Source organism: Corapipo altera, unplaced genomic scaffold, assembly GCF_003945725.1.
Source record: "Corapipo altera isolate COAL_440 unplaced genomic scaffold, ASM394572v1 66, whole genome shotgun sequence".
NCBI lineage: Eukaryota > Metazoa > Chordata > Aves > Passeriformes > Pipridae > Corapipo > Corapipo altera.
In genome coordinates, this window is record NW_020884924.1 from 5,681,903 (window position 1) to 5,696,914 (window position 15,012).

Consider the following 15,012-nt stretch of genomic DNA (forward strand, 5'->3'; position numbering starts at 1 on the left):
AAGCATGAAGGTGGGAAAGTGGATCTAGGGAAGTTGCTTTGTTCAGGTACCCAACACTGGAGGCTGGGCTTGCAGAAGACCCTGGTGGAAAGTGAGGTGCCCAGGCAGCAGAGATTCTGTGCTGTGCTGAGCACCATGACCATAGTCTGTGCTGCTGATAGTGGTTATCTGCACTTGGGCCATTGCCTCCTGTGAGTTGATCTTAAAGGCTGTCCTTTTGCCCAGCATTCTGTGCATTTACTTCCCCTAATATGTTTGTCTCATCCTTGCAAAAGCTCCATTTATTTTCTGCAGCAGCTACAAGGAGTATTGTTCAGGAGTGCAATTGGTGAGGACCTCCGTGCTGATGAAGGGTCTCCCATGCTTCCTGAAAGACACCATTTCCTCTAACATGAAAGGTGTTGCATCTGGCATTCAAGCAAAGCAAATAGGTAGAACAGGGGACTCAGAAACTTGAGGCTTATTATCAGAGAGATTTTTACTCCCATCTACTTTCTCTTTTAGGGAAAGCTTTGAGAGAAGTGAACCCAGGGAACAGCACATTCCAACGGCAGTGTGCTTGTACAGTGGGCTACCACTGGGATGAAGACTGCGACTGCTGTCAGCGAAATACCATGTGTGCTCCAGGACTCGGAGTCAAGCCTCCTGGTAAGATACAGAAAGGGAATGTATGAAGTGAAATGTCCAGCTCAGGCCTACTGGATAATGCCAGAATTGCATGGGTTCTGACATTAAAGAGGTTACTTTAGATTCTCAGATAACTGTCAACAGAAGATGCACACCTGAGTTGTCATTACTACTGCATATAACCCTCCTGGATTACATTTTGAAGGCTTCTACCTCTGTAGTTTAAATACGATCTTGGATCAAGTGACTTTTGCAAGATATCATGTGGACATGGCAGTAGTTGCAAGCTGTTCAGTACATTTCTAATGTTTGCTGAGGTGTCTTGACTGAGTCACTAGGTCATTCATTGCTTCAGTATTAAGAGAAGCACTCTTTGGGGGTTGTTCCTGAGGCTGGATTTGCAATCTGTTTTTGTCCAATGACTTTTCTTTGCCATTTTATAATGTTATAAGCAAGTTAATAGTGATTAACACGTTTCAGATAGCATAAGTATTCTGGTTTAGCCTGTATTCTGTTTTAGATGGCTAGTAATGCAAAGATTTATTACAGGCATTTACTTCACTCTTAAGTCTGATTGAAAACAGAATGCAAGTGTTTTGTGGGTGGAAAATACACAAGTCAAGCTCAGAGTTGTAGTGAACACTGGGAACAGCTGCACCAAGCCTAAGGAACCCCAAAAAAGCAGCACATAATAGAGTAATAGAGGAAGAAGTGCAGCACGGGCCTAGAGCACAGTTGCTGTTCCAGCCTAGCAAATCCTGATATAGCATTTTGTTTACTGTGACTTTATAGAGGTGACAATACCAGTCAGCATCACTGTCTGTGGCATAGCATTGACATGAGGGAATTATTAGAAGGGGAAGGATGTAACAGCTGTGTGTTTTTCTACAAAAACTGCGAACGGCTCCTGGTCATTTCTCATTTTGATCTTGTAGAGAAGTGCTCAGGTGAGACAAGCGTACTTTTCACTGCTGACATGTGACTGCCATTGCTGCTCTAATGTAACCTAAGATCTTCGGGAAAGTTTTCAGGAGAATTGCTGGGGGGAGAATGGAGCAAGAGGATCGGGAACATAGTCACCTTCCTCTCGCTTGAAAGGAATTCACAGAAATGCAACTATGAAATTTTTCTTCCTTTACCACACACAGTGCAACAAGACAAGGACACATTGTGCATACCATGCCCCAGAGGCTACTTCTCAAAGGTGTCTTCATCCACCGACGAGTGTAAACCCTGGACCAAGTAAGTCCCTGTATCTTGTAAAAGGGCCACACCAGCCAGAAGGCAGGGAGAAGCCTGGGTGAAAGCATTTCTCAGTGGGGTGTTCCAGGCTGCCTGCAGATTACACAGAGCATCTCTGTTGGTTGTACAGCAGTGGAAACATCCTCATGCTGAAGCTTGAATTCTCCTTAGAGGACAGCAAGAGAGCAGTAACAATGTAACCGCTGAGCTGGCACAGCTGAAAATAAAGAAAATACCTTATGTTCTTAAGGGTAGAGAAATGTTGCATGTTACAATAGACAGCACTTCTCTGCATAAGACTAGGAGCCACATTAAGCTTCCTCTAGAGAATGTAGCCTCTTTATCTTTCTTTTTTAGCTGTACAGCTTTAGGAATGACAGAAATCATGGCCGGGACTGACAAGTCTGATGCAGTTTGCACAGAACGGAAGATGTCTGAGCCATCAGAAGACGGTGTGTGTCCTTGTACAGATTATCTGTTCAGAAGTAGCAGGGAGGGGGAGGGATATGATTACTAGGGGTTTTGGCTGGCTTAAATCCGTTCCCATTGTGGGTGACCCTAGGGAGAGCAGCTGTAGACCAAGACAGAGCTCTTGGAAAATCCCACCCTTAAAAATTGCTTTAAGCCTGGTGGCTCTAAGGCCTATGTCCACTACTAAGCTGAATTTCACACCTCCCACTAAAACTGCATGGCAAGCAGCATTGCTGTTATACCTATGACCTCCATCACATTTACAGCTCATTCATTTTTTCAGCCTGCTGATTGCCATACACACATTATCTGTATAAAGACCAGCAGCTCATGTCCATGCTTATATTATAGCAATGGATACAGTCTCAGCTCAATCCCTCTCAGATAAGCCCTTCTTGCCCACTGCCCATTTCCTTCTCCAGCATAGGTATGGTACCCGGGAGGCTGCTTGCCTGGCATGCAGTGATTCATCATAACCTGAGATAAAGGACAGAGTTTTCCAGCTGAATTCTATAGTCTCTATGAGATGTATGTCCCCTATTCCCTGAGTGAGATCAAGCACAGCCCATGGTCTGCTGGCAGCTTGCAAGGCAACATCCAGGGGAGCATTGAGACCGAATTACACCTCTCTGAGGCACCAAGCCTCTGGTTTTTATGGGTGTCTTGGTACCAGGTACTTTCAGTAAGGGAGCTGTTGTTCTTATTACAGAAACTAAAAATCAAATAGAAAGGAAAAAAAAACCCTCTCCCCTAGAAAAGCAGGTGAAACGAGCCAAGTTTGTTATACTGCTGAGTCCAAGCTGCATGTTGATGGTACTATCTTTTTTACATCCTGCAGGAACAAACTGGATCTTATATGTGTTGATTGTCATCTTGTTTTTTGTGACACTAATTGGCATCGTTGTCTTCATTGTGTACTACAAGAATAGGGGGAAAAAGCTAACAGGTACGTGATAGCTAATGACACAGCTATGGCTCTCTGTGCACTCCGATTTCATGGGTAGCCACTAGATTAAGAAGCTCAGGAGTTATACTAGAAGTTTTGTGCTGTCTCCATGGCTGTCCATATGGATATGCTTTACCTAGCACAAAGCCAGGCTTCGAATTCCCTTCCTCTAGGCAGACAGTGTATTACAGCATATTACAGGAGGAGGGGTGGTGCTGGGGGCTTTCAGGGCAGCATGGCTGTTCCATACCACATGGCACAGCAGACTTCTTGGCCAAAGAGAGTCAGGGACAGACACAGGGGCTTTCACTATCTCCTGTCTTCTTCTCCTCCTACTTAAAAACCTACATCTGGACAGGTTAAAATATGGATTTCAAGACAAAGGCCTTATGTGTATTTGAAAACACAATGGAGGCAGTGTTTCTAGCTGGAGGCCAAAGTTCTGATAAGATATGGAAGAAATACAAGAAATAGCATAAACAGTAAAAGTAGAAAAAATAGGAAAATTCTAGCAAGGGCATACTGGATAGCAGTGTGATACTGAGTTTATTATTAATTGAGTGGAAATACTTTCAGTAGTTACTCAACTACTGTGTTAAGCCCTTGGTCTCCTTAGTGAAGGACATACCTCTAATGTTATGTTCATTTTTTACTTTTTCCCCCTAAAGATGGAAAGCTTTTCATCACCTCCTTTCCCAAGAGCTAGCAACTTATAAAATGTTTTGGGAGCAGTGGAAGGGAAGACAGAAATCCCTTCTTGTAAAGTATGTTTCAGCCTATGTTTTAGAAATAGGCTGCCTCTGCCACTCTAAACATGGGTTGTGCTAAATCTGGAATTTCTGGAACGGGCTGGAGGAAATGGTGACTCTCCTCACAAACCAAATACTGTGTAGAGCAGGTTAGGGGGGAATGCAATTTCTTTGACATTTCTATTGCCCTGCTGCTCTGCAGTGACAGTCCCTCATTTCCTTTGCATGGTGAATTCTGCTAACCCAAGCCTGGGAGAATTGCAGGCTCAGGAAGAAGCTCTGCCTGCTTTTGGGGGGATACTGGCAGTAAACGTGCAGTTCCAATATCAGAGGAACAAAGTCATTGCTGGGAACTGGCAGTGGCTACAAAGCTAATCTATCTTCAGACATACAAAACCAGTGTAAGCTTCACGTGTATGTGAGACCTGAGCCCTACAAAGTCTCCGAAATATGTAAACAGAATACCAGAATTGCTAACTCTGTTAAGTGGCAGCTGTTGCCATAAAATATGTTGGACTTAAAACTTTTCTTTGGGAGATACTCCAAGGAAATTGGAATTAATTTCCCTATTAAACATACCCTGATTAAGTAGAGTATGCTGTATTTGAGCTTGCCATGCTGTGGTTTCAGTGGCTTACCCTCTTCTCTCCAGGCTTCTCACTCCTGTCTGGGAAGGGCCTTTGGGCCATCCATGTGACTTCTCTTGAAATAGACCATACCGCTGCGAGCGGGTCGTTGTTGGGCCAGTCATAGCTTGGTGTGACATATGACCAGGAAAGAAACCCCATTTGATGTGGAACACAGTTTAACCGTGGTCTATTTTAGGAGCTTGGAAACATTTGTTCCACAGAAATTATCCCTGTTCCAGTTACAATGAATCCTCAGCTAGACCGATGCTGGGACACTTTAACAGTCAGTAAAAGCAGCTTACTGGTTTTATTTAATATGATATTGTGGATTGTGAATGGCTGTGGGTGTTTAGGTCTGTGGTTAACTTCAGTGCCTGCTATACGTTACAGCTACTCTTTTTGTTTTCCCTACAGTAGATCTACAGAACTGGGCTAATGAAGTGTGCAGCCAAATAAAAGGAACAAAGGTAAAGTCAAAGGCACTGTCATTTTCTCTTTGTTTTATGTTTTGCTCATGGCATTCCTGACACCCCTTCTGAAGTAGACTCCATGGTAATGTTTGGCTAGAAAACAAGTTTTGAGTTCCTCAAAAAATGCTTTCAGGTTTGGCTTTTTTAGTCTGGTTTTCTGTAAATATGAGGCATATGAAATCACTGTTCACAAATAGCTTCTGAACCTGCTCTCTGGTTTCAGCCAGTTTTAACAGAGGTAAGAGTCTCTGTGATTGTTAAATATTTATTAGGAGAAAGTTAAACATGAGCCCACCAATTGCTGAACACCTGAGACTCTGCCTAGGAGAGAACCTTTCTAAATCCTAAGAGCAGGAAAAGCTACAGCTGAGTTTACCCCTTGTTACATACCAGAGTGATCACAGGCAAGAAACTTGGATTAGAGGCAATGCCAAGAATGCCAGGCTTTCGCTCTGGAAGAACACCAGATCCCATCCCGAAACACTCAGATGGTGGCACCGGTCCAAGTTGATGTGCACAGCCTGCTTCACACCATGGATATGGACTGAGGTGTTTAACGTGCATGCTCTCCCCACCACCCCTTCTAGGAGCTCTGCTTAGCTTAGCTGTTGAAAGAGTCAAATTCCACTGCTAAAAAAATAAACAACTCCATATCAAGCAAACCCACCTTTTTGAGCAGGCAGTTCCTCTTCTGTCTCATTAGTGTTCATGCAACCTCCTGCCTTGGCAGCTGCTCAAATCCTCTGGGACAGAGGAGTGAATCAACAGCAATTAGTGGCTGGCAGCATTTACACTCTCTCTTCTATCCTGGAAGAGCTGAGCAGACGCTAAAAATTAAAGGTATCAGTTCCCAAATACCTGTCTTTAAAGCACAACTGGCATGAACTGAAGGAAACCCTTGAAGTACTTCCCAATCCTTTTTTTAGAGCTGCAACCAGAAATACAGCTTTACCTTGACAAGTACTGACAACATGATGTCACAGACCTTTGCATTTGTTGTCCTAACTTTGTGGGTTAAAGCAACTTTGTCTGTGTGACTTCTTTTGTTTTAGCTTGTCTCAGGCCTTCTGAATCAACTCAGGTTCTTTCTTCAATCATGATATTAAAGATTCAGCCCCCAATAAGGCCATCACAGACCAACAGCTCTTCAGACACATGGGGGTTTCCAAAATCTAATGAGCAGTTAGATGGGTCTTACTGATGGTCCATAAGGAACAGCAGAATTCAACAATTCTTCTAGACTTATTAACTCTTCTTAAGTGACCTCATAAGAACTAGGAATGGTGGTCTCACAAAATTAAATGTTATTGCCCCCCTCCCTGGACCATCAGCTCACCCACTGAACCCAGCATCACTAGTCACAGTTTCACAGCAGAATAGAATTACACTCAAATATAGCAGTGCTGCTCAACCTCAGCAGCTCAACACAGAGGAAAAAACATGATCTGCCTTTTCCTTCTTTGTCTAGAAAATAACTTTCTGCTGATCTCTTTACTGAAGACTTTTTTACTTTGAATTTCTTTCAGGAGCCCCCTAGAGGTGCGTTTGTTACTGTGAACATCACAAATGCTGCTGTACCCCAGATCTCTGAAGGCACATGTCTCCTGGGCCCCTCTGGCTCTCCTGTCTCTGGAAACTCAAGCTGCACCAGTGGTCCCACGCCATGCAGAGACGGGAGCCCCAACACAGAGCCATGTGAGGCAGGAGATTTTCCTGTGGGAAGTGAGACTGATGATTACCATTTGCCACCAGTTCCCACGGAAGATGAATACACAGATAAGGATCTCAATAACACTGATTATTTATCTTTACTAAGTCAGACTGCCAGTAAAACCGTGTCATCATTTTCAGAACCAATGGAGGCAGGGGAGAATGACAGCTTTTCAGGTATTGGGAGCACAGAGGACGTATCAGTCTCTCAAGGATTTCACCCTCCATCCAACACAGGTGGGGCACACATTGCCAAGGACCAGCTTCTTCAGAAATCTTGCCAACATGCCCACGGTTGCCTGAAGGAAACGGGCAACAAAGAGACAGATCGCTTTGCAACAAACTGTGACTCAGAGAAGATCTGTGTGAGGTGTGGCATTTCATATAGGGAATCTCCACAACAGTGGAACAAACCTTCTTGTGCTGTGGCTGACAGTACCTTCACCTCCCCAGAAACTGACTCCTGTGCACAGTGCACCTGTGGTTTGAATTTTCTCTCTGCTGGCCAGAGCACTTTAGGAAATGATCATGGTTTGGAAGATGCATCTTCACATAGTACCAACAAGAAGTACCAAAACACAAACAGAAGCACTTCAGGGACGCACAGAAGCACTTCAGGGACAAACAGCAGCACTTCAGACCTCCCTCCAGCATCTGGTAAGCCCATTAGGCTTGACCCGTACACCGCTGTGTAGGATTATTCTCTGTGCTAGATCAGTAGAATTCAGAGGATCTGATTTAGGATAAAAATAAAATTATGCCTTTTCACTTAATTGCCCTGAAGCTAATCTGAAAAACAAATCTGAAATAGTAAGGCCACTGGGTTTGTAGTGAATTCTACAAATAGTATGAGCCCAGCAAGGGACCATTGTCCTGCCCTGATCTAACCAGCAATGCAGAACCCATCTTCTGGCTGTCACTGCAGAGGTCAGGCAGCTCTGTTAGCAGGTGTGGGTGTTGGAGGAAACTTAAAAGTAAGACAATATAGGGATGTAGAGGTTGAGTCAAGGAAGGGTGCATAATGCTCAGATGGATATTTTCCATTCAACAGTCTGCATGCATGTTTTTGCTAATAGATTAAATCCAGTTACATTTATACAGTGGTCAGAGAAACTCCAGATGGAGCTGTAACCTGGTGGCCGCACCCGGTGTGAAAGATAATGTAGTTTTCTGCTTTTAGCTCTTTCATTTTAATTCACTAGGATATAAGCATTCACATAAAAATAGTTTCATGCAGGCACTGTTTCTCCATATACATGTGCTTTGTCCCCTAAACAACTCTGAAACACTGCTGCCAACTTGCTAACTGTCTACCAATTTATCGAGTAAATATATCAAAATTGTCAAATAAAAACAGGGGAAAAAATCACCAAAACAAAACCAGCAGAAGGGAAGTTATGAGCCTTCTCTGGATGAAACCGTCTTCCCTCAGACTTTTTTTCGGTATAAAAGTCTGCAATCTGCCTGTCATGTCTTATTAGTCATTTTAGATTATAAATCTTAGAGTCAGATGTTCTATTTTTATTTCTGTCAATGCACTGCCAAGCATAATGAGACTTTAGTTTTGAGTAGGACATCCAAGTATTACTGTAATACCCACAGCAGTTGTAAGATGTCCTTCTTTAAAACCATGTCGTGCCTTAAAGTTTCTTACAGAGACATTCTTGTTAGTCTGCCAAAGCCCCAAAACAACACACTTGAAGGTCCTTCCTCTCTCAACATGCATGCCATATGGGAGTCTGAAAGTGTCTAGTGTTCATCTTCTGAAGAGCAAAAACTCTTTCTGCTGCTTCAGTTTCCTGAAATCCTGACACAGTATGGTTGGTGTCTGGTCTGTACAAAATGCAGCAGAAATAAAGAGAACACAGATTATCTTTATTGTTATTGTTGGAAGGTGTCTCTTGAGATAAAACTGAAAGTAAAGTTGTATTTGATACTACTTTTCTTTCTAAATCTGACACAAAGAAAAAGAGAAAATATTAAGGAAAATATTAAGACAATAGAGCAAACAGGAGAGCTTGAATTTAAGCGACATGCTAGAAAGTGCCATCTTAGATCTGCAGCGTAATTCTTTATACGGGATTTTAATTGTGTTTGTGCTTTCAGATATGTACATGCTCTAGTGCCATCTGGTGAAACCTGAGCACAGATACTGTGTTCCTAATCCGCCATTTTTTAGGTACGACTGTAGGAAGGTACTGACTGAGCTGTGGGCAGTATCAGAGTGTGGGCTAGTTAATCTGTAGGTAATGTGGCTTGCTGGCAGAGTAATTTTCTGTCCACAGAATGGCTATGCCCTGCTGGCAACACGTGGTTGCAAAAGGACTGGGACAGGGCTTAGCCATAGATTCCACACCAAAGCACCCAGCCACACTGAGCCTGCACGTGGAGCTGCATCAGCATCGGTCATTTTGCCAGGCCTTGTGAAATGCCTAGGTGGAATAAATGTGCTTGTAAAATAACTTTCTGTAAAGCTTCTCAAAGCAACTGAAGCCACCAGGCTTTGCACACAGTCCTGCTAAGACAGAATGGTACAAAAGAGGGTCGATGGAAAATGGGGAGGAAATTCTATGACGTTTTGGTTTTAGTTCCGTAACACTTAAAATGACAACAGAAACATCAAACTCTGTCCCTCCTGTGAAACAACCCTAGAGGACCAAAGTGAACCTCTGGACAGGTGCCATTTACAGGGGTCACCACTGGAGATAGAGGTAAGCCTTCAAGCACGCTTTCAAACCTCACAAGCCTGGAGGCAGTCAGAACGTGAAGCGTCGGTTCATGCCCACCTCAAGTCCTGTGTAGGGCTACAGCATAACACATGAGTGTGGGAAGACTTAGGTGACTCACAGTAAGAGATGGTTTTGCAGAGCCTTTCACTTCCAGATCCCAAACCAGCCTGGTTTGGCAGCAACAAACAGTTCTTACCACCTAGGGGACATTAAATGTCTCAGAGAAAATTATTCACCTCTGTTGTCCCAGCTCTTAGTGAACAATTACCACAAAGATTAATCTGTCATTGTAACTAATATCATCAGATAGTCTGAAGAGATCAAAAGGCTGAAACACTGCAGAGAATGACACTTTCACTCTGAAGGTGTCACTTAAGCTTTTCAGGTTGGAACCACGTCACTTAGTACAATCTAGGAAGCTGATGTGTCCATTTTGTGTGCTTTTGGGCCTCAAATATTCTTTTGTTTCAGCATGGTGTCTTCAGAAAGCACTGAAGATTTGCCAGCCACGTTCAACTAAAAATTATAAATGTGTTAATCTACCTTTTTTTTTTTATTTCCCTCCCCACTGCCACATATATTTCTAAATTCTTGATCCTGTACTGAGCACTGGTAAACTTCACAGCACCTTTTACTAGTGACAGGCAATCTGTTTAAAGACAAACAGTTATTTTTGTACTCCCATTATGCCCAAGAGTTTTGTTGATGGCAAACAGCCAAGCTGAATTGAACATAGGGGGAACAACCGGCACAGAAAAACTCCTGCAGAGAAAAGTCTTATGGACACGTCATGTTAATCTACAACACTTGGAAAGAAAGCAGAGAGCTGGCAATGCAGTGGTTTAGCTGAAAGAAATAAGATTGCTTAGGGGGGCCAATTAGAGAGATGCCCAAGTGCTACCCAGGCACAGGTCCTAATTCTGCACAGCTGGAGCCAAGTGTCCATTGCTGATGTGCAAACATCACCTGTGGCCATTGGAAAAACAGCATTTTACTGGGCTGGGCTACGCTTAGCTGCAATGAAAATGGGAACATCTGAAGTGTTGAGGAATGTAATGAGGAAAGGCACAAAACATCTAAAAGGTCTCAGACTAGTCAAGTCATGATTAGGTGAAGCACAGCCAGAAAAACATTTGTTAGGAAGAATGTTCACAGGCTGGGAAGATTTTGTTTACTTGGTTCCTTTGGTTTTTTTAAGTTTCAAACTTTAACAAACTTGTTAGTTTGACATTGAAAGTTTGTTCCCAGTTATTTTCTTTCTGCTCTGCGGAGAGTTTATTAATTCCCGGAGCTTGGTCCTGCTGTCACTTGAATCGGTGACCCATCTCTTGAATAGCAGGAAGACTGAATTTATACTGAAAAATCTCTAATCACAGGCTGACTGACTGAAACTATAACTCTGTTAGTTTACTATAATATGGACTCAGTCTCTTCACTTGAATTGGTATATATCCAGGTAAATCCATGAGGGTGCTAGGCGAGTACCAGAGTGTACCTACACAGAGGATCGGGACAATATAAGATAATCATATAAGCTCCATGTCATTTGGGCACTGTGTGACTGTGTGATCTGACGCTAAGCCTTTCAGTATTTCAGTAAGCCTACTACCTAGCCCACATTGTGGGATTGATTGGGGTTTTATTTCCCCTCTGTTAAACAGTGTGATTTCTGGGACTCTAATAAATCTCATAGTTAGAAATAATTACACCACAAACCACAGGTAAGTTGGACACAGCCTGTGCATCAGGCAGCACAGGGAACATGAGATCCTCCCACTCTCTCTTGCTTCCCAGATCACAGCTCAGAGAGAAAATATTTCCAAGCCTTCCAGACAGGCTCCTTTATATGACAGACTTTGTCCTGAGGAGACAAAAATGGAAATAATTAAAAGGCCCAATGGAAGGCATTGATTCTAAGAGCATCCTCATGTCACGGGGGAAAAAATAATGGAACAAGAGGAAAGCTACCACAGCAGATTAAGTTCACTGTGCTAAGCATCCACCTTGTGAGGGGAAAATATTAATCATGACTGTCTTCTTTTCTCCCCTCTCCTTCCCCAGGAAATGTGACTGGAAACAGTAACTCCACCTTTATCTCAAGTGGACAAGTAATGAATTTCAAGGGCGACATCATTGTTGTCTACCTTAGCCAAAACTCTCAGGAGGGGACAACGGCCTCTGGGCCGAACGAGGAGAACGTGGGTAGCCCCGTGCAGGAAGAAAACCTCAGCCGCTGCGAGACTTTTGCCGGCAATGCCCAGCACTACAAGGAGAAGTGTGCAGAGCTGCAGGGTGCCTGCCCAGCCCCGGGGAGTGGGGGGCCACGGTGGCCTGGTGTAGCCCTGGCCCAGGAGCGTGGCCCATCCTGCTGTGGACAAGCCTCACAGCCCGTGCAGGAGGAGGGGAAGCTGGGACACTTCTCGGAGAAGGTGTTGAACTGAAGGGAAATGGTGTCCTCACTGTGGGCCAGGGCGCTGACAGGCAGCCCCTCACGGGGCGTGGGACTGCCACCGCACTGCCAAAATCCCAGGTGTCGTGACAGACTGGGAGACTGTTGCTGCCCCGGTGTCTCTTGGGAAATTTTACAGCTGGAAAGGACCCTTGTGACATACATGCCAGTGGTGATGGTGCTCTCACTGAGGAGGTGACGGATGGGGACAGGCGCACACGTGAAGCTGGGTGCTCTGCCCGCACATCGCAGAAGAAGCAGCAGAGCTTTCTCCTCTCCCCCATGGGGTGATGGGCTCCCTGCCTGACCCTCATTCCCTGGCACCTCTCCCTGGCAAGCAGCAAAAGGGGAGTTAAGATCCTTTGGTCTGGGGACTCTGTGAGGAGTAGAACACTGCTGGTCGGGTGTGCAGGGCACTCCCAGAGAGGGAACAACATGGAAGAGGACCAGACTCATGGGGACCCCGAGCACTGCCTTGGGGTTTTCTTTTTGCAACTAAGCTGTACCCATTTTGCTGGGTCTTGGACCTCTGGTGGTGGAAGGAAGCTGTGGTGCCACTGCCAGCCTTTGCCTCCATGTGGTGATCTGGCTGGTGACATCAGCCCTTTCCATCTTTCCCCGAGGAAGCAGATGCTCCAGTCTCAAACCAGTGCCAGAGCCAAGATCCTGATCTGCCCTTTATTAATGTGTGGGTATAAATAGGTGTGTGTGATGCTGCCACAAGCAGATGATAACAGGCAAAATAGAGCTGATACGCCTTAAAAGCATATCAGATTAATCTCAAGCCAAGAGCATTTATAGTGACCCTGATTCACCTCTGCCTTATTGCACCTTGTCAGTGGAGTTCAAACCCCTGGAGATGAGAGTGATGCGTGCCTGGTATGCTGCTTCAGGAATAACATTATTATAGTTTAAGACACATTGCTGGTAGCAGGTGGAGGAAGGGTCTGTGATAACCAGCTGTGTGTATTTCCTCAGTGACAGAAGAGGGAGGAGTTACCCAAAGATGGAGAATTTGATCAGGGTCAAACACATGTTCCTTCATCTGCTCAAACAATTTTGTCATTCCCTCTGATATTTTCATTAATAAGAAGAGACTTATTTAGGTATTATGAAGCTACTGCCAGAACTTGGCCTGTATGAGCTGAAGTCGTAGTGTAGCCACTGTCACACTGAGAGCTGATGAGCAATGGGACCAAAGGTTTGGCATTAAAGAATAATAGTAGTTGTGTTTAGAAGGGAGTGTCAGCTACTCAATCAGCTTTAGTTCAGGTCCAGTATCCTTAAGCCTCCTCCAGCAGCCACTGTGGAGAAAAAGGTGAAGGGAACAGAGTCTCAAGGAACTCTCAAGAGAAAAGTATAAGATTTTTAATGATTTTCTGACAAGAGGAAATGTTCTGACATTCTGCTGCATTATATGAGCACTGCAGGAACCTATGTGCAGCCTGAGCCTTCAGGAAGGCAAGTGCTGTGTTTCCTGCCAGACAGCAAAGGGATCTCTTACCTAGTGTAGTTTTGGCTTCCCTAGTGGAAAAGGTCTCTGGTAGGGAGAGCTGCTCCCCAGGAAGGTTTAAAAGCTGAGGTTCACTGTATAGCTGCTCTATTTGCTCTATGAGGGAAGAGTACCTATAAAGCTGACAAGGTGACCACTGTCATGATGAGCTTCTCATGCATAAAACAAAAAGATGCGTTTAGCCACCTTCACCCCTCAGGAGAATAATTCTGCATTGTTCATATACCTGGGATGTAAAGTTCATTATAAAGGTAAGACTCTCTCTTGGGTGGCTGACAAAAAGTGTGCATGAGCGACCAGTCTGTGTGGCCTTCATAAAATTAGACTACCCTAGCTTAGACTTAGCCAGGCAGGTAGATTCAGTGATGGCCCAAGCTACCTCTGCTTCTCTGAAGGCCTGTGGCTGAGGCTCTCTTATCTGTGGTATTCTTTTGTCTTTCCTGCTGGATCTTTTATAATCTCTTTCTAGCCTCCTCTGGAGTAACTCTCTATCCCCTAGGCACTGGTGTAATAGGGGCAAGGCAGCAGAACCACCTTCAGGCAAGGTGGCGCAGCTATTTTCCCACTTCATCTTAATTTTTTCAGTTGTGTTTTCATGGAAAGCATTCTCCAGGACATCAGTCCTGCTGGAAAGCATTCAACCAGCCCCATTTACAGGGCAGGTGTGACTGAATTCTTGTGCTCATCTTTGGGTAAACTACCTGTCTGAAAGTCTGTCTTCTCCTCCTTCTCCCTCTGGAGCTTCTTTCTTCCTTTGGTTTGTATCCACCACCAGGGACCAGAGAGCTCAAAATCTTGGTTTGAGAGGAGACAATGGGAATTTACTACGTGTCCTCAATGAGGACACATTTTTTACTCACTGAATTTCAGATTCCTACTGAGCAAGGATTGAAACTGGGATCATCAGCAAGCATGAAGAAAAGAGTCCTGTATGGAAAATGTGATGCGACAAGAGGTCCAATTCTTTTTCTTCCTCCAGAGTCTACTCAAAAATGAAGAAACAATATCACAGCCATCAGCATGCTGCATGCTCTCTCGGTCTCTGCCTGACTGCTTAGACGTGGATCCCAAAGGGATTTCTTTATCCTCATGATTTCTTTTTTCATCAGTTTGGAACTGGGGCTGGTTTTAACATCTGTTTGTACAACAGGGACCTATGCATTGGGCACTAATTTGGAGGCTTCTGGCTGCTATTGTAATACACATAATTAATGATAATAAAAATCTGAAAGATTTATTTGAGAAAAAGTGAAGATTTTATTTCAATTAATGGGGAAAATAAAAGACATTATTATATACCTGTGCCTATAAAAAAAAAAGAGCAAAATATTAATATAAATACATCTCTGGTTAGGCTTTTGTAACATTTTTTGTGCATAGAATTGTTTTAACAAGAAGTACTTCCCTTCCACGGTATGTGCCACAATGGACATTCCACTGATGCACAGAACCAAATAGGAGCTCTCATAGATCTCGT

The 15,012-nt window shown here is 44.1% G+C and overlaps 1 protein-coding gene across 6 annotated transcripts in view; it reads left to right on the forward strand.

The window, feature by feature from the left end:
* Window positions 1–14,798, forward strand: part of TNFRSF11A (TNF receptor superfamily member 11a) — a 30,805-nt gene extending 16,007 nt beyond the window's left edge. For 5 of the 6 annotated variants that reach the window (XM_027657489.1, XM_027657493.1, XM_027657490.1 and 2 more), the window contains 7 exons: window positions 505–648; window positions 1,776–1,869; window positions 2,227–2,321; window positions 3,179–3,286; window positions 5,079–5,131; window positions 6,661–7,501; window positions 11,635–14,798. In XM_027657489.1, coding sequence (XP_027513290.1) covers window positions 505–648; window positions 1,776–1,869; window positions 2,227–2,321; window positions 3,179–3,286; window positions 5,079–5,131; window positions 6,661–7,501; window positions 11,635–12,014 — 1,715 coding nt within the window. In that variant the 3' untranslated portion in view covers window positions 12,015–14,798. The remainder of the gene's footprint in view (window positions 1–504; window positions 649–1,775; window positions 1,870–2,226; window positions 2,322–3,178; window positions 3,287–5,078; window positions 5,132–6,660; window positions 7,502–11,634) is intronic. The other variant, XM_027657492.1, reaches the window with a different exon arrangement.
* The last annotated feature ends 214 nt before the right edge of the window (window positions 14,799–15,012 follow it).